Consider the following 20,115-nt stretch of genomic DNA (forward strand, 5'->3'; position numbering starts at 1 on the left):
TGAGAACGATTATTTTTTATGTATCCGGATAATGAGTACTTGTCCAACGATCCGTTTGGTATTTTGTTGGGGCTTTGCAAACCGAGAAAATGTAGCGACTAACCGAGTAGGAAGCTCGAGGATCTAATAAAGAGCATGACGCTATGACGCTGGCTGGCTACAGGCTGCGAGCGTGGAAAATTATCATAATATCTGGAATTACGCTCATTACCATCAAGGCATTCGCTAATTATCTCAATTGACTGTAGGAGATTGTATAACTGCGCGGCTCTGTGAGAGCGTGCGAGGGGCACCGCCAAAGCTTATATAAACGAGCTAAGCTAATAGTAAGACTTCCTGAAATAAATACAGGCAGCCGTCACACCTGCGGACTGGGAAAACATCTTGAATACCCAATTAGCTATTACTCAGTCTGACGCGCCCGCTTCTTACAATGTAACAAACGCCTAATTGTCGCCTTGATTAATTCATAATATTATTCGGATTTGACTGCGCTCGAACGAAGTAGCGTATCACTTGCGCGGTTGTTTCTGCTCTTCTTTTTCAACTCTGCCTAGCTCTATCCTGCTTTTCATTATTATGCCACTGCGCTCGCGGTAATTGCGGTTTCCAGTAACAAAAGTCATAGTTACAAGGACATGCAAACGCTCGTTCTTTCTTTTATTTACGGATTTCTGAGAACCGCTGAATTTTCAACTGTTCTCTTGTTTTTTTTCATTCGGCTCGTGTCGAGCACGTATTTAACGTACGGTTTAACGTCGTTGAGAGAAAAAGAAGCGAAGCGTCGTAGTCGTTAAATCACACCTAATTCCCTTGTCAAGATGACGCGCGAAGCAACAAGTTTTGTCACATAAAACGAAGAATAAGGAGAAGCAACGCAATGAAAGAGGACGAGTAAACTGGCCGCATATCAGCAGCGTCGATCGGGCGACGCAACAACGCAACAGCAGCAGCCACGAAATGTCATCGCGGCAATTAATTAAGCGTGCAGGGCCGTGCATCATCGGAACATCGATTTCGCATGTCTACGCGTTTCAGAGAGGCTATCGGCTTTGTGCATCTCCGCTACGGTCGCGCGCACGTAAAACGCATCTGCAATTTGCCGGCCGCATTTGAAACCCGCACTGACAACGACCACGGCGTCCACGATGATGATGGTACTGCTAGTGTTTGTGTCTCCCCTCGCGACAATATATATCTAATCGATTCTAGGAAGTCTTCAACGCACGAACGTTCATCGGAAACGTCAGCGGCGGCCGCGCAGCGTAATGATGACAACTATCGTAACGACCAACGTGTACGTACATAAGTGTGGGTGCACATGTACGCCGCCGATATCGCGAGTAAATATGCCCGATTTCGACAATGTTTCGTACGGTTATTAAACGCTGCCGCCTATTGTTGGTCTTAACTCGCTTTCGCTCACTCACACCCGTAATTTCGCATCGATCTCGCAGCTATTATTCCCATTTCGAAAGTTGGTACCGTCAAAAACTAATTGCCATAGATATTGCAAAAAAACAGCGCTATACACTCTTAGCCTACTATTTATATTAAATTTGTGCCAAGACGGTGGGCGCAATTGTTTTCGTAATTTTGATGTTCGCCGTACAGTAAAGGCCCAGAGTAAAAAAGAAGAAAAAAAAACACAACAGTCACATGCAAGAAATTTGTGCAACGTATTATTAGCACCAACAAAAACAATCGGATTCGCGCAAAAAAAAGAACATACATTGCCAAGCGGCGTGGCGCGCACACGCGCGTCTGGCAGCGAGAGAGAGAGAGAGTGCACAGGCGGGCTTAGCTTAATTAAGTTGCACGTGACAGAAGTTTCGCGCTTGCACGCCCCGACGCGGGGACGCAAATAAATTTTCCAGAGAGAAACGGTATTGTCTTTGAGGTCGCGTATTATGTGCCCTCAATAAGTCGCTTAATTAAGTCACCTTCAACATTTTCTTCTCTCCCCCTACCCTCTCTCCTTCTCTCTCTCTCTCTCACACACACACACACTTTTTTTATTGTTTACGAGCCAAGTTTTCACGCCTGTAAAAATTCACGACACATCGGGGAAAATTGTTCATCAAACATTCTATTTCGAGAGGGGAATTGGATCATCACAGTTTACAACGTTGGCTGTAATAAAAAGAATGCAAATTAACGGTTTGTTTATTCAAGTTAAAATTTGTTATATCGAGGGCTGGAACACGTTTCGGCGAAATGAGCTACTTTAGTTTTAGCGACAGATTCGCCGAGACGGCGAACGTGCAGCGAGCTGCAGCAGTGGCGGCGGTGGTGGCGGGTGGCACACCAACACCTCGCGGCAAATAACCCTCACGTATACTCTCACACACTGGAGAAGGGTAGATAAAGCTGTGAGTGGTAAGGGAAAGGGAGTGAGTACAGCGCCCAGCAGCAGCAGGAGCACCTTTCGGAAAACCCAATTGCAGCCGAACACTATTTATTACGAAGTTTCGACGGCTTTCGAAGTCGAAAGTAGCTCACTTCGAGGTAATTACGAGGATCGCGCGTCCTTCTCTCCAAAGTATACCTCGTTCTCTCTCGCCCTCTCTCGCCCTCGCTCGCCCGATTCTATCGGGCATAATTACCTTTCGCTGTCCCTCTCGGATAATCATTGTAACACCTAAGCATACTACCACACCACCACTACCACTACTAACACCACCCACTCACCTATCTAACCTAGCATTTCCACGTTATTCCCCCCACCGCCAACCTTCCCACCCTCCTTCGATCGATGGACTTTCGCGCGTCCGCTCGCTCTTGCCCCCCTAACGGTGATTTCTCCGCGCGTGAGGCAAAAGACGGTGCGCTTTCGCGCAATCGCCATTCGAATACGCGCGTATCTTCTGCCGTTCAATCGCGTCCTTTCTCCATCAAAATCTCAACATTTCATTGAATGACAAATTTTCTCTGCTGATTTTTTGTGGCTTCGGCAGCTGACCCTTTCAATTTTTAATCTCACGTCATTAAATTTGAAAATATTCCCCACGTGTGCTTTTTGCCGAAGTGCTCTTATTGAAAAAGAAAAAATAAATACTCGGTAATCTTGTGCTGTGTTTCAGTAATATTACAAATGGATGTTTTCAAAGCGACAGTTTCATCAATGATTTTTTCATTCAATAACCTGTGACGCAATAATACTACGTGTTCTTGTAAGAAAAAAAGTTAGATTTGGAGAAAGCGCCGCACATGCGAATTACTTGCGCATAACAACTTGAATCAATACTTGAAAATAGCACTTTTCGTGAGTTAGAAAAATGTTTTTCGTCTTTGTCCAGTAGCATAGAGCATGGGGCGAGAGAGCGGATAGCCCGCGCGACGCATTAAATCATTGAAATTTATACAGCCGCGAGCACAGTATCTTTCACTTTTCATTACGCTATCATTTGTCATGTGAAAGGCTGGAAGAGTGGGGAAGAGGAGGGAGGCCGCGGATCCCTTATCACTCGGCGATCATAAACAACCGAGCATAAATTCCAACTTTCGCGCATAACCTGACACGCGAAGCATCGAGCGGCGCCGGCAATTTATTACTTCAAAACGCGACGAGCTATACGCAAGCGGTTGCCTACTGATAAACTTCTGACTCATACTCCACGGTTCGATAATAATTATGGCGCTCGATCGGCAAGATTATTCGCGAGTATGCGATTTACATTGATTTCCAACTTGCGAGCAACCTATATGCATTTATATATATATATATATATATATATAAAGCGATTTCGCCGACTAATGTTAACGAAACCGACTTGAAATATTCAAAACTTATTCGATAAAGGATAATCTTTATTAAAATGTACTTCGCTCTAAGATTCCTTCTGCATATTTAAAATAGATGTTCGAGTGGATCTTCGGCACTGAACTTCTGACCTATATCTTGAAAAATATCGCTCATCTTATTCGCGCGTAGTTATAAGTAGTATACAATTGACTGCAGTCACTGTAGAATTAATTCAACTGATCCTTTATGATATATTAATAGACACTATTTTCAGCGTACTTTTTCGTCTTTCCTATCTTGTTAATTTTTTATTCATCAAATGTACCTATATCAACTCACTCCTTTAGTTCTGTGTTGTGTTCGACAAATGCGTGGATTGGCGTTCTTGAAAACTAAAAGAATAGATAATCCGATTTTTCACCTGCGAAATCAGTCGGCTGTACACACGTACATATACACCTAAACTACCTCATTATTTACATCATTCAGATCGCAATCCAATTAAACGAGCTCAACCGGTTTCGTTTTAATCTTCACCAGTAAAATTATACAATTTCAGTATTCTCTCGAGCGTCGCTTCTTGAAAGTCAGCCCCTCGCGCGCGGTTGAAAATCCTTTTCGTAAACTGCAGGACGAGTTCAATTGGCCATAATTATCGCACAATACAATCGCGATATAAATTAAGGACATTTTTCGCGCCGCGGATGAGAGGAAACACCAACTCTCTCACTACTCGCTTTTCAGACGCTGTAAATTAAAGTTGGTTAGCAGTCATGGCGCGTTTGCCGCGCGTTAATTAAACGCTCATTGTAATAAAAAGTTGTGCCTTTTTTTCAAGACCGTGAAGAGACCGTTGTGGCTTTAGTTTTTATTTATTTATTTTTATTTTTTTTTATAGACCCTCGCGCAAAAATGCATTTTTATGTTTTACCACCGGTTAGGGCTGACCTGGAAAAACGTCGAGACATAGTGCGTTTTTTTGATCTTTAGTTATTAAACGTTACCACGCGATTTCTGTCCCCTCCCCGGTCCCTCCACCCATGATTGTTGGTATACGCGCAGCACTCGATATTTTCGTACTTGTTTTTTTATTTTACCTTCATTTTCATACTACGGAAATGACACCACGAATAGATGGCTCGTTATTTTTCCGGTTTCGTAAATGTATTTGCTTTAATTTTATTTGTTCGTATTCCGAGAACGTTGGTGCTGGGTAGCGTTATCTAACTCCACAGACGCGCAGTATTTTTTTTCAGTCGAAGTTGATTATCGACAGTATTAAAGTTTGAACAAAAAATGAGAAAAAGTTTGTTACTGAAATGTTGTACGTTACCGCTGCTATGTCCGACAGGGTGAATAGTGGGGTGCTGTAATCCATTTCGTTGCTTACCTGCAACACAAAAGTTCGTAGATAGTTTATTTTCTACTTTATTTTGTTGAACAGTACTGTATTTTTGGGATTTTATGTTTTGAGTTATTATCTATATTTCATAGATTTTTGCACATAATAAAAATATTCTCGTTATTGTATACTTAAAGTACTAAAAATACAAGATTAAAATAAGAAAATGAATTGATGAAATATATTTAAAAAATGGAGTGAGCGTTTGTGATCGATCATATCGGCTCTGAACAACTAGCTCAAGCTAGATGTTGACACTTAAAGTATAACTCGGCACTGATATAATGTTTTATGGAATGAAGTAAGGAAAGCAAGAGTAAAAATAGTGCCGCAATGCTGGGTGCCGGTCCGTATTGATTGATGCAAATATCAACAGTAAAAATCACGCTACGAGAATGAAATGGTTAGTAAAATGGTCGGCGAATGAGGAGCGTGTAAGCTCTCGAGGGCATCGCAAAGAGTAATAAAGACTTCGTGTGTCTGGTTGTTGAAACTAGAACACGACTCTGATTATTAGGACTAATTAACGCAGCGCCCGCGCAATGGTCAATAAATTTCGCTCGACACAGAATCAGCAGTTCTAGCGAGCGAGTCGCTCGGCGCACCAGCAGTAGCCGCACGCCAGCAGCGTATCTAACGTAGAGAGCCGTATAACACGGAGTACAGAGAGTGTTCGCACTCCGTGCCTTGATCGCGCGACGGGAGCTAAAGTGCACGGGTAGACACTTATTCGCGGGAGCAAAAGTTTTGCTCGCCCGGCGCATCCACGCGATATAGACCGTGCAGCAGCACCTGTGCGTACGTGCCAGACAATAAATAATAAGATGCACAGCCGCCACTTGACGTATTCTCACATTTACTAAGTGGCAAAGACACGCGCACGTGCGCACGCACGCAGCTCGCGATTTATTATCCTTTGATCGCGCGGAAAATATCAAAAAGATTAAAAATAAAATCTAGCGTGCCTCGCGCATGCGCGCGCGCGCGCGCTCGCTCGCTTTATCCAAATTTCATATGCGCGTCTCTCGGAGATTTATTCCCCGACTAAAATAAATCCTCGACACAATAAAACATTGCTAATGCAAGCCGTGCCGTCAAAATGCGCCAAATCGCGAAGAGCGACCGACGGAGAGGGGAGGGAGTATTATTTTTAACTTGCTTGAATTTTTGCGAGCGCGCGAAAATAACGCCGGCCGCTATGAAAAATCGTCAAAATTCCTTCGTAGCGCTGGCATCAAAGAGCAACGGGGGAAAAAAGAGAGAAGATGAGTGTCCTGATGTCCGCAAATATACCGCACGCGCGCACGCGTATTATGCTCCAGAGAGAAACTTGAGAGGTGTGCGGAGGAGTTTATAATAGTACATCTCGCCTATATATACCTGTACGTCGTTGACGGAATGAATATTCGAAGCCTTCGAGAGAGGAAAAAAGGAGCGAAACGAGCCAGAAAAAAAGAAAGAAGGCATTACACGGTGGCGCGCGATATGATGTTTGTTGGAACACACATTTAATTACGAGGCCGCCGGCCGGCAAAAGCGTGCGCATTGTTGTGCGTGTGCGAGTGAAAGAGAACGAGATGCGTTTAATTCACACGTTGAGTACGTCCCCCGTGACGCTAAGGCCGCTTAAATTAAAGCCGGATGATAAAAGTTCGCGCAAGCGAGCTAGCGAGAGAAAGAGAGTCCAGTCTGGCTGCTGGCACGCTGTTATGTATTTTTTTTTCACTTTTTTTATTTTTCTTTTTGTTGCACGCCGCTTTCTCCTTATTTACGTCTAGTTCGCCGGCTTCGTTTTTTAATAATTTTCGCGCTTAAACACGCCTTTTTGACGTTATGCGAGCGCAAAAGAGCGAGAGAGAAAGAACACACGTCACACGTTTAAAACCGCCAGCCTGTCGCTTGCGCCAGCTATGCGCGAATTATTCAGCAACTATTTGCGGCACACAGAGAGCTTTTTATTTGTCGATGGGATTACGGTCAATCAAGCCTGATTTTTCTGCTAAATTTATTTTTCGAGTGCGATAGAAACATTTTTAATGGCATCATCTCACGCGATGTTTTAATTGAATTTTGCAGCGTCTTATCAACTCTGCGCACTTTTTATGAATTGCCTTGAAGCAGACTATATTCTAAGAAGTTATGGTAAAAAAAAGCTTAAATAAAATATTTTTGGAATTTAATATGATTTCCTGGACGAGCAGCATTCGTAATAATTAATCGCATTACATCCGTAAGTAATGACGAGACACATGCATAATACGGGTCACTCGCGGCGCAAAGTCCTAGTGGCGGACAGTGCTACAGTATTGTGAGATTGTATGACTTGAATCTTGGCACGCATCTTAATGCGCGTCCGAGCATTTAGAGAGTCGCGCAGCTTGCGAGTGAGCGATATATAGGTGCAAAGGCCGTCGAGGCAATCGCGACTCTCATCAACACGAATGGTCATTTGCGTTTGGTTACACAAGCTCGATTTTACAATTTTCCTCGACATGAATATTCCTTTGAAAATTGCAGGCTCAATTTCGAGAGCGATGGTTTAAGCACTAGAGCGTAATACCACGCCGCTACAAACTTAGTTTTTGCATTTGCATAAAATCGCTGCGAGCTGCGCCTTCGAAGATAATAAAATGAAACTAAACAAATAATGTCGTCATCGGCGGGCTGCTGTTTGCGAAAGCGCTAAGCATTAATTACGTTTGAAATTCTCTCTCCGCCATAGCGCATAAGTGTCGTTCGTCTCTCCCCGTGGGCGCGAGCACGAAACTTAAATAAAAGGGCTGACTGCGAGTCTCTCGCGGATTTTAATTTACGATCTAGATTAGCGAGCGCGTTATATTGAAGTTTATTACCTTTTTGCGCCGTTCGGCCAAACTTTTCTCTCTCTTTCATTGTGCTGCGCGTAGAGAGAGTGAGAGAGAGAAAGAGAGAGAGAGAGAGAATGAGAGGTTTTAAAGTCAATATGACCGAGGCATAAAAGCGTATTGATGAATTTATGATTTCGGAAAAGTTTATTTCTTTTACGTGGCCGTTAATTAAACTACACCCTGCGTTCATTTAATTCGCCAATTTGCCAATCTTTTTGTGTATCGCACAATTTTTAATTCGCGCATATCGCGAACATATTTTGAATCGTCAAGTGTACCAACAGTGTTTCAACAGATCGTCAGTACTCATTATCCATCAAACACAAGTCTGCAGTCTGATTAATATGAATAAAAGAATCGCTACACAACGAAGCCGGGATAATTCGATCTTTTGAAGAGCCGAGCAAATTGTTATTTATTACCAATGGGTATTTGCTGCGGAATTCACGGCGAAAAGTTATCCGTCAGGGTATCCCGCTCGTTGCTCAATCGTCAGGAGCACAAAGGGAGATTTTCTCCTCTCTCTCTCTCTCTCTCTCTCTCCCTCTCTCTTATGGTACTCATAGACATGTCTCGCTCACGAAGCAGTCCGCTGTTACTGTACTGTACCGTCGATTATGCGGAACACGGCCGTATGATAAGCAGGCCGCCTCGAGAATTTTACGAGAACGCGCGGACGGAGACATTGATGGACAAGCGTAGCTTTATATGGGGAGGCTCTTCGCCGCTGCCGCCGCCGCCGCCGTCGTCGTCGTCGCAGCATCTTACCGTTTACATATTTATGTTATGACTGTGCCGGCCCTGCGCGCTGCACACTCGACTTAATTGACGGAATTGCCATAAATTTGCGAATATCGCCGCGTATACGTGTATGTGTATATACGCTTAGGTAGAAACTGAGAGTCTATACTGTCTCTCTTTCTCTCTCGTATACATTTAAGAAGCTTCAACCTTTATGTACACATACGAGAGCTGACTTATTGTGCTGCATGTATAAAAGACCACAAGGCTGCACAGCTGAAATTGATGTATATCCGAGAACAAAAGGACGTATCGCCATGCACTTATTTATTTTCTTCATTTTTTGTCGGCATCGCGTTCAATTAAAACTCATCGTTATGAGGTAAACGAAAGCAGGTAATTTACAAGCGACACCATAAATCGACTTATCTCTATCTAAGCGAAGCCAGAGATAAGATACGCAATAAGAGCGAGTCATCGGTACGTTCTAGATGTATGCTTTTCGTAAATTGACCCTGTACGTAATAATCCACGTTGTCATGGCTTCGATGTTATTATCAATAACCGAAAATCGTAAATTAAAATAACGAACAGTTGGCAAATACAGCGGACGGTGTGTGTGTGGGAATCGAATGCAATTGGAACGACGTATGCTTTATATGCGGTTTTCTTTCTAACGGTCGCGATAAACAAGGATGGGGGCGAGCTTGGCTAAATATTGGCAAACACGAGTACACGTATACTGTCACAATTCTTGCATATACAGCTTTCAGTCGTCCCGTCTAATTTGAAATTGAAATGGGCAAATGTCGTTAAGGTTCGCTCGATGCTGATTTCGCATATGCGTGCGCTTTGGCTTCATGGTCTTTAATTACGGAGGACGAGCAAACGCCGTGCCGCGGCTGTTTCCATTTTAAAAATCGAGGCATCTATCTGTCTCGCGAGGACTTTTTTTCACCGAGAGTGAAAAATGCCACGCTGTGTTGTAATATCAGGGAATTGTGCAAGCGACGTTGCGGATTGAAAATGACGCCGAGGATCATTTGTCTGTCTCGCGAGCGTGAGCGAGTGCGCGGAGTACAGCGCATCGGTTTATTTCCAACGGATAATCCAAACAAATGTACTCAGCGCTCTCGCGAGGAACCAAGTAAATAACATGCAAATTCCGTAATGCTGCTTGACCGATGACCATACTGCGTTCGGACGTGCTTCCTCCCCAGACGTAAAAGCCCGCTCTTTCTCCCTGTGCAAGACTCGACGTTGAATTACAAGATGCTTCTCTAACTTATATGCAGCGCTGAATGAATTGCGCTCTGCAACGGCCAGCTTGATCAAACGCCATTTTTCGTCAAACTAAGCTCTGCACTTTCTCAACTTATTTTTTTCACCTTTACATTCCAATTAAATATCTCTATTTTAAGACTACAACTAACCTGATAGTTAAATATCGTGGGATTGTACTTTGCGTGATAAGCAAAATAATCTAAATAATTCAGCGCATAAAGATCTATAAATATTGAATTATACATGTACAAACTATAAATATACCACAACTAGACTCAGATGTCTATATAACTGGTACCGCTATTGGCATAATGTTTTCTACTACTAAATAAATAAATCAACAATAGCAACGCTAAGTTGATCTTATTGATTAGGAGCTTCTTGAGAAATGACATCAGCACAATGACATCATCTTTTAAAACTATATCAATAGCGCAGCCTTTATATGGATTTCTCTTGATAAATAATTCCTTATTGGAGATACGTGCAATCTGTTTATATCAACTTGCTGACGCATCTATTGAAAAGTTATCTTTGGGAAAGCTAATCGTTCGCTATTAATTTCGACAGCATAATGAAGCAGCGCACACGCAGTTCCGCTTGCAGATTAAAAAACAACGCAGCAATAGCGAAAATGAGGAAGATCGATGGATAGCGGCCCACAGAGCCAAAGCGAGCGCGCGGTAATGACGCGATCGCGTCATCGGCCTGGCGAGAATAATGTGAAACGCCATTATGATCATTAATTGAACGATTGTTCGTGCACTTCATTTAATTACAGTTCATGCAGCAGCAGCAGCAAGCAGCAGCAAGCAGCGGTAGCAGCGCAACAACAACGCGCCGTTTCACGATTCAGTTAATGCAGACGGTTTCATGTGGTTTTGCCGCGCCGCCACTGCGCCGTCGAGTGTCGATTATCTAACAGCAATAAGAAAATATATATCGCAAGCGTTTGTTTATTGCCAAATGATGCATTGTGTGACGAGAGGTACAACGAGAGCGTAAAGTGAATTTTCCCTTTTCCCATTACTAATTACCACGTGTTAATTGAGCGGTCCACTCGTTCTCTTTCTCTCTATCTCACTTTTTCTCGTCGTCGCGCTTCGTTTCAATTGCTAGGGAATCGTGTCATGAAAATTACACAATTAAATACATCAATTAGAGGCGCGGCAAAAAAGGAAGGGGGGGAGGGAGAGAGAGAGAGAGAGAGAGAGAGGGTCGAGTACAAAAGAAGGCAGATTTTCATCGGCTGCGCTGCATTTTTCGTTAAGCGTAATTAATCAAACGCAAGCTATTAATTTGCGAGAAAGAAAGGCGAATTTAGTTCGGCCAGCTCTGTAATTTATCGTGTCGATATCTAAACGGCACTTGGGCAACTCACTTTTTCTACTCGTTTATACGCGCTGACGAATTAATTAACTGGGAGGAGAAATAATTCAGATGTCGGTGCTTGAATAAAAAATATATATAAAAAACCGTGCGTATAGCAGATGAGATGAGATTTTATTGAGTACTTTTCGTCGTCAACGGCGGACGGTGTGCACAGGTAAAAATGACGGCAGATAACGCGGCTTAGGAAGTAGGCCTGTTTATCCGCAAAGAGATAAGATAGCAACGTCCCTTTGCCGGCTATGTAAACAAGTCGGACGATTATCGCGACGGTGTCATCCACGTGCGCGCGCGTACTCCCGCTGTGCCGTTCGAAAATAAAAACCGGCGAAAGAGAGAAGGAACAACCGAAACGTTTCTGTCGCTGCATTTTTATGTAACCAGGTGACGCGGATTTGCGTGAAATCGCAATGAAACTCCATTGGAATCAGACTTTTTTTTCCTTACGTGAGCAATCGCAGAGTGCATTGTTTGACTCGTATTGTGATAACGGCGAAAGCGAGGCGTAATTGATTAGAGTGGGAAAATTATGTAGTGTATTGTTGGTACTGAAATGTTTTACGTTAAAAACTGTCTGGTTAAAAAAATGTTTTATTCCGAAAGTTTGCTCGGCGATAAAAATTTTTCGTTGCTTTGCATTTTTTTCGTTCTTTTTAAAAGCTGAATAGCTAACGAAAAATCGAAACAAAACTGGGAAAATCCATCTAATTGAGACGGATTGTACTCGCATAAATAATAAAGCTCTAAGGTATAGATGCAAGAGCGAGTAGCTGGAGGCTGGCGAAGACTTGGTGTGCTGTCTAGCAGTGCGCGCGGCGGGGCACTATCGCAGTTTGGCATGCAGTCAACGTGATTACCGAGTTGCTCCTTCTATCTTCCACAGGGGTGAGGGTGAGAGGGAGAAGCCCGGGACGGACAGCAGCGATGTCGCTCAGACGCTATATAGCTCTCTCTCTCTCTCTCTCTCTCTCTCTCTCTCTCTCTCTCTCTCTCTCTCTCTCCTTCAGCTTGTGGTCCGTAGAAAAGGAAAGACGAGATAGGGTGTTGGCCCAAGCGAGCGAACGCCTGCTCTCGTTTTGGGGCGCAGCTCTAGCTGTAGCATTGCCCTCTCTTCCTTTATCCCCGACACTCGCACGCGCTGACCAACCGCTCTCCAAGCAAGCTAGATCGATTGTTATGCATAGCCTGTATTTGACCGTCCAGCTCCAGCGCATAGGTAAGCTCGCTAGTGCGCACCCATCTACTCTATATACCATTGCATGATGTCTCCCTCCCTCTCTCTCTCTCTTTCTCTTTCTCAAAGACGTCCAAGCCAATATGAAGAAAGCTATTCCGAGCTCGGAAGCGAATTAAGGGACGATTTGACCTTTGCCAACTATTGCCGGACTTCATTTCGCATCTTCAAAGTGCCTGAATTTTCTTTCGTTATTATTCGCCCTCTAGCCACCACCTTCTCCTCCTTTCATTCGTTCCTCTGTCGGCACGTTACATTATTTCCCCTGACCCGATCGAGGAAAAGACCCCTTTGAATGTCCCACCTTGATTCGCGGTTAGTTTCGCATCGCCAAGATGATCTGTTAAGAGGGTTCTCTATTTGCTCTGCTGCTCATTTATATATTACAATGCAATTTTCTAGTTTTCATTGCATCTGACTGCGATCTCTGTTAATAAGCTTATGCGATGTAATTCTATGATGGTACATTTTTTCCTCTCGGAAAATAATTACAAAGTGTGCAAAATTTGCAAACGAGAAGGGAAATTTGATACGAAACAAATAACCAAAAAATCGTCTAATTAACCAGCCGTAAAAAATTTAAAGCCTCGGCGAGTTTATCGGGATTTATCGTGGGCGCGCGTGCGAACAAACGAAATTGAAAAATCAAAGGGTTAATCGAACATTAGCCGAAATGGAAAAAGAGCGAGTCATAAATTCGGCGCTCGCAGTTACGCAACGGCTGCCGGGCTGCTGCTGTACTTTCGCAGAAAAAAAAACCGTCGAGCTCAGCAATGACACCGCTGCCGCGGTGCAAAACAGTTAATTTTTTTTCTCTCTGCTGTGTTTTCGCAGATGCATCGATAGTCGCGCATTCGCCGCGCGAGCCGCCTAAAATATGCGAGCTTAACAAAGCGTATGGAACTGCGAATGTGCGATGAAAACGCTACGCGCAGATACTCCGCGAAAATTAACGCGAGAGGCTACGCACATACATACATGGCTGGCTGACTTTTTTGGGAATGTAGAGAGGGGGGTACGGGAAATTCGACGGCATGCGCGCGCGTGGCCGCTAATGAATTTCGCCAAATTTTTTTTGTAGCCGCTCTCTCTTTTATCGACACCGGTACACACGTGCGCGCACACATATCCAGTTGAAAACTCCTGGGGGGCAATGCCGGAAAAAGCGAATGGAAGTTAATCAATCAGTCGTCTTAGTCGCTGTTACCTTCTGTTCTCTCGGAGAGAGCAGCCGCCGCGAGAATCCTATTAAATCACGCGGATCTACATAAAAAATGCAAATGAACAAGGTGCGAGGTGAGAATGTGGTGGCGAGTGCGGCTAATTACGTGGAGGTGACTTTCATTTTTTAATTTTATTAAAATTTCCCTTTATTTTAAATTCATTAAATTTGGCTTGTGCATACCTACGAGCGTCCGAGTATTAGCTTTGTATATTTTCATTGCCGCGGAAAAGGGAATTAAATGTATAATTAGCCGGACGCGAATAAACAAGCGAATAAGGGATTTACTCGTCGTCAAAAAAAAGAAAAAAATCCATGAGTCCCGCAAGTCTGCGTTTACTAATTAATAATACTTTGCGATTTCTCTGAGCGCTCATTTTTAATTCAAAGGCCCGCGATTTATTCGTTCGCCGCTGCTCTGCAGCCTCATTAATTTAAGCTGGCGCACTGAAAAATTAAAAGCGCGCTAAACGAAACTCCCGCAACGATTACCGCGTGCGGAATCGAGTGTAAGAGTCACCGTGCAGCGGCGTACAAGCTCCGTTGCTGCGCGCTGACGTGGTTTCCGTGTGCTTGCGTTTGCGTCGGAGTATGGCATGTGTCCAGTGGTCAAATGTTTATTCTTGAGCGTCGAGAGAGAAAGAGAGAGAGAGAGAGACAGAGACAGAGAGCACGTACGCGCGCGCAAATGCAAATTGAGATTAGTCCGTTCGTTCTCTCTCTCGCGCTTGCTGTTAACCTGAATTATTCGAGTCTTAATGATGGCTTAGGCGCCCGCCCACTGATCTAAGGGATTAAACCATGAATATTTCGGGCCTTTAATGAACGCTCGCACCACCTCTCCTGCACCCTCCCTCTCACATCCACAACCCACGCCAATTGGAATTATAGATGCCACTCGTCAGGATTTTCAAGACTCGCCTTGGTGTAATCCATATCGGCTTGCTTCCCTCGACCGCGCTTTCCGTTTGTCACGCAATTCATTAAGTGACGAGCCAGAGCGAGCAAGCATGAAATCTATTTTCGATATCGATTACGCAGGCAGACGGAAAATTCGTTTGGCTCTCCACACCTCAAGGTTGACTCTCAAAACATTACATCGATCGAATTAATTTTGAAAATCCGTCATTATTGCGCGCACTAGCTGCTGCTGGTGGCTGCATATTCATGACCTCGTTTTCGCTGCTTTCTTACACGACAAAAGATCGAGTTTAATTGAGTTTTTCTGAAACCCGGCAGAACGCGGATTAATTATTAATTAGCTACGCGCCTGCCTGTCCACCCCTGCACCCTGCCATTGTTCGTTATAACTTGCTGCGACTGCGTATAATTTTTCCGGCGCGAGAGCGATAAGTGTTACGAATTTTTACTGCTGAGCCCGCGTATAATAATGAGAAAGAATGAGAATAATGAGATTTTTGCTGAAATTAATTGAATGGAACGTCTCCTATAAAATAATTCAAAATGAAACAGAAAAATCGCTGAATTACTCTTGGCTAAATCGAATCACAAGGATAAAGTTCTCTACAAATAAAAACGTCATTCCACTAGATATAAAGGTCAGGTCGCGCCGTGAAATAGATAGAACGAGAGAATGAGAGAGCGGGAGAAAGTTTCGCTTTCGTCGCAGGGGACACTCACCTCCCCGTCGTCTTCGTCGGCGTTTACGCGTTCATAAAGTTGGCGTGTATATATACGTATATATCCGATCGGAAGAACTGCGTCGAAAGTGGAGCTTGCGCCGCAGCAGAAGAAGGGATGGGGGGAGGGGGGGGGCAAAAAGGAAGAAGGAGGAGGAAGCAAGCGCGGGAAAGAGGTCGGCCGATATAGAGCATACCGAGAGAGGGTGTTTTTCCACCACCAGTTGCTCCACTCGCTTCAGAGCAGCAGCCAGCAGCAAACTCTCTCGGTGCTGGCGCCGCCGCCGCCGCCGCTGCCGCCGCGAGTAAAAGTCTCTCTAATTTTACGCCCCTTGTGTTTTCTCGCCACTTTCACGCTACGTCGCCTTTTTCTTCTCTATTTCTTCTGGGCCGCCGTGATTTTTACATCGCCGGCGTACCGACGAACGAGGCCAAGTGCGAATTATTAATCGACTGCTTGTGGCCCAACTAGTTCAAGGTCGCCCGTGGAATAAGCGCCATTTGGCTGGTCTGCGAAGGCTGTGTGTTCCGAGCATTCTTCGCCGTCGGCTAATTAATTGGAAGAGTGGGGAGCTCGGATGCTTAATTAGATGGTGGGTAGGCGGGCAAGCGGACAGGCGGACAGGCGCGCATGCACGCGAGGACACGCGGAATTAATTTATCAAGCGCGGTTGAAACGCGAAGGAAAGAAAAAGGCGGCAGTTCGTTTGCCACGGCGCGCTGGAGTCGAGTTTAAAGTGAAGACAGATGGTCAAGCAACAGAGAAGTAGACGGGGCTGACAAACGCAGTGACTAGGAGCACGCGGATAGGCCGGGGGGTGGTGGAGGAGGGAGGATGGTCGTTGCCCGCATAACGAAGGCGATTCGTCGGCACTGGCCAGCTCAAGGTGGGATGAGCTCGGCGTGTACGTGCTTGGCCGAGCCGAGCTTGGAGAGGGTCGTTTATTGATCTCTCAAGTCCGAGGCGAGCCAAAGCTCTCGGGGGCAGGCGAGCAAGGGTTACTTTGCAGCCAGCGCGTCTCGTTCGGCCGGATGCCTTTCCGAGGGCCTTCCGTACAATTAAAGTGTCGAGGGCCAACCGACTTCCAAGCCAGACCACCCCATTATGATTACGAAAGTGGCTCTTCTTGAGTTTTCGAGGTGGATGCTTGCCACCGCCGTTCGCCGCCTCGAGGAGCCAGCGCCTGGTTGCCCTGACAAATTAAGTTCGCCTAGCAGCGAGACAAGGTTCGCGCTCGATAATTTCATTGAGTTTTTCGCCGTGAACGAGGCGAGCGGGTTAGTTTGTCGGCGGACGTTGCCATTATTATAAACTTGTCGTCGGATATGACCCTCGGCAGAAGTAGCTTGGTAGCTCTCTCTTACTTGGAAAGGTGATCGAACATTGTACATTACTGTCTGATTCGTCAACTTTATATCAATCAAGCAGTCCTCCGCAAATGTTCTTCGACGCCGGCCAGACTCATGTAATTGAATTGATACAAGCGGTAACATTAAACGAGTTGTTGTCTCGATTAACGGAATTACAGAGCGTCGATTGATTAGCCAAGCTGTCGACATGACACGAAATGATGCAATTGCACCGAACGTGCAATTTTGCGTCAGTGGCTGGGCTTTTCTACTTGCAAAAAGAAAGGCCAGAGACTGGCTAAATAACAGTCAACCGCGAAACTTGAATGATGGTCATCGAGTATCAATTTTAGATTGTCAAGTACAAAGGGCTTCCCCGTCGAAATTGTCCTAATAATTGGCCGGCGTTGCGTTGCGCGTACAGTGAGCGAGCGAGAGAGCAAAGTGATTTTCCATTTGGGCTAGTGGGCGAGTAGCGAACGTCGACTTATTACGGTCGGTGGATAGGCGATTCGGTCTCTCGAAATTGAGAAGCTCGCCCACTTAGCTCGACTCGAGCGAAGGGTTGCCCAGTTGAAGCAATAGTAGCAGCAGCCAGATAACTTATTCGTTGGTCATCTTACTTGCCTTCTGTCGGACCACCTCTCTTCCCTCTTCCTAGTTTTGTCGATGTCACGCTAGATTTCTCATATATGCACGTGCCCATTTATTCTCATGTAGGTGTATGGATGTGTGTTGCCGCCTCGGAGAGATTATTAATGCGACTAGCTCTAAATGAAGCATGACACGGTAATGTATGTAGCCTATTTTCGTGCATTAGCCGCCGCATGTCGTACGCCGTGAGAGAGACAGAGAGAGAAAGAGAGGGGGTGTAGTGGATTTTATTTACAAGCTTGGATTTTGAATTTCCGAGTCGGAATAATTTACGAGCGCTGCCGCCAAGAGATCGCAGATATTTAGCGTCGCCTTAGCATGTGCGTTGCGTCAGTTTAATTGACTGAAATTCTAAAATTGCGCGCGCTTTTCGGTCTCCAATGCAGGCGCGGCCGCGAGGGAAAAATGTGTCAGCGCGATAAATCCACAAAGACGTTCGCGAGGAAGCTCGCACACGCGCCCGCAAGGGTATTTTCTGTCCGCTATCACGCGCACGCGCGCGTACGCCGGCGCGTAAACAAATGGCCACCTCTCGCGGGCTGTCGATAAAGGCGCTTCTTGGCAGCGGGCCTGTTTGGCGCGCGAGTTTTTCTTGAAAGCGGTCAGCCCAACCGAGCGAGCCGGCCAAAGATATGCCGATGAATGGACTTTTGGCAGCTGCGCTGTTTCGCGGAGGCACCACTCTCGCGGAAACGTCGGTCAGCGCAAGGCTTAATGTCCGACGTTTGTGCAAACAAAGCTTTTTCCATTTGGAAGAAAAGCGAGCAAGATTTTTCGAAACCGAGGCTTTTAGCGCTGACCATACGCGTCCGACTGACAGTTTAACGTTCAAATTCTCGTGTACGAAGCTGTAATCTCTGCCGGGCAGCTTGCGGGAGACAGTTTTAAAAGCTATATCTCGAGCATTGCAGCTCCGCAATTACGGCATTATCTTATCAAGATCTTCGCTCTCATTTTGGCCTTCGCAACAGCTGGAAAATTATCGAGGACTCCGTTCCCTCTTTCACTCTCCTTTGGTTTTCGTGGAGGAGCTTTTCATCGACTCTCGTGCGCGCGAGGGTAAGCAAGGGCTGCTACCGATAATAGCCGGACCCGTTATACTACTGCTCCTACTAGCTTCATACATTTTCATGGCATTACAAGATCGGAACAAATAGAGTGTGCACGCGCACCCGCCAATTACGAATGCATTATGCAATATAAATATTGATGCTTCCTCGTGGCGCCGATGGTGGGCAAAAACGAACGGCACGCGCCAAATGCAAAAGCATCACGCTATGGCAGCCAGCTCTCGACCGCCAGCACTGAAAAATCCGTACTCGGCGAAGACACTGACGTATTACACTTTCATCATTTGCGCACCGCCCTTATTCCTACCAGTTATATCTCTCTTTTCCACACCCTCCCTCCTCTCATCCACTCGCAGCTCATTTTTAATAGTAATTGCATTATTATACTGAACATGCATTTTTTCCTCGACTGTGCCTAGACGTTCACACAAAATCGTGGAACAGAACGTTTCAAAAATAGAACAAAGTTTTTGTATGCGAATGAAATAAAAACGCAGACAAGTGAATGTATAATATCACGCGGAGAGACAAAAGTCATTCGTCTCTTAAACGTTGATATACAGCATTTAATTAACTCGAGGCGCACGCGTGGAAAGTACCCTTTTTAAAACAGTGGCCATTCTGTCCTAATTACATTACATGCCTTTTGAGAAGCGAGAAATAAAGAGGCGGTAGCAAGGAACAGCAGCAGCTAGCAAGCGTTGATGGTTGGTGCGCGTACTCATTAATTAATTAGAATGGCGCAAGCTCGCGCGCGTACGAAAAAAAAGGAGGGGTGGAAACGTTCGCGCGGAGGCCGTGGCGGTGGCATAAGTGAAACCCGAACGGAAAAGTAATTGTGCTCGCTCGAAGTAAAGAAAAACAGGGACGTTTAATATTCTCGCGAGCTTGCCGCCGTTGCCGCGTGGTTTGGGCTAACTGAAGGTTGCCGGGGTGATAACTCAGGCCTCGAGAGCGCGTAATTAATCGCAGGAAGGTAAATCACCACTTTCGCGCTCGTGCAAAAAGAAGCGACGACTAGTCGTCGTCGACGGCGACGACGACGACGACGACGACGGAGTTTCTTGTAACGCGAAACCCGGTAATTTAGCGCGTGGGATAATTTTCTCTAGCGAGTAAGCAAGCTCTATTTGCGGACCGCGGCCCTTATCTGCTGCCCTCGAAGAGGGGCGAGACAGGCGTGAAAAAAGCCGAATCTCGCGCAACGCGAAACGCGAGATTCGTTTACTACGCCGCGCGCACACGCGGATCGCAGTAAATTGAGCCATCGTCGCGACGCCATTTTCAAAGTTCGATCGGCAGGGCAAGTTTTGCGCTTGCTACGCGCGAATGCAATTACGGCTTATTATCACTTTTAAAAGAAGAAAAAAAGAAGTAGAAAAGTGCGTTTAATGACGAGCGAGAAAATTGTGTAAGTTGCGTGAGAACGCCCATGAAGTGTAGTTTCGATCATTAAAAAGTACAGCAATTATGATGAGGCTACAAGCGTACAATAATGTTCTTACTGGCTCGCGCTC

At 45.3% G+C, this 20,115-nt stretch overlaps 1 protein-coding gene across 9 annotated transcripts in view; it reads right to left on the reverse strand.

Moving 5' to 3' along the window:
• LOC131666182 (POU domain, class 6, transcription factor 2) overlaps positions 1 to 20,115 on the reverse strand; it is a 106,704-nt gene that overhangs the window by 40,612 nt on the left and 45,977 nt on the right. For 7 of the 9 annotated variants that reach the window (XM_058938604.1, XM_058938602.1, XM_058938607.1 and 4 more), the window contains one exon: positions 5,079 to 5,135. The exons of the other annotated variants lie outside the window; for them this stretch is intronic. In XM_058938604.1, the coding sequence (XP_058794587.1) occupies positions 5,079 to 5,135 (57 nt within the window). The remainder of the gene's footprint in view (positions 1 to 5,078; positions 5,136 to 20,115) is intronic. 9 annotated transcript variants of the gene reach the window in all.

Source organism: Phymastichus coffea, unplaced genomic scaffold (genome assembly GCF_024137745.1).
Source record: "Phymastichus coffea isolate CEN01 unplaced genomic scaffold, Cenicafe_Pcof_1.1 PCOF00057, whole genome shotgun sequence".
In the NCBI taxonomy this organism is placed as follows: Eukaryota; Metazoa; Arthropoda; class Insecta; order Hymenoptera; family Eulophidae; genus Phymastichus; species Phymastichus coffea.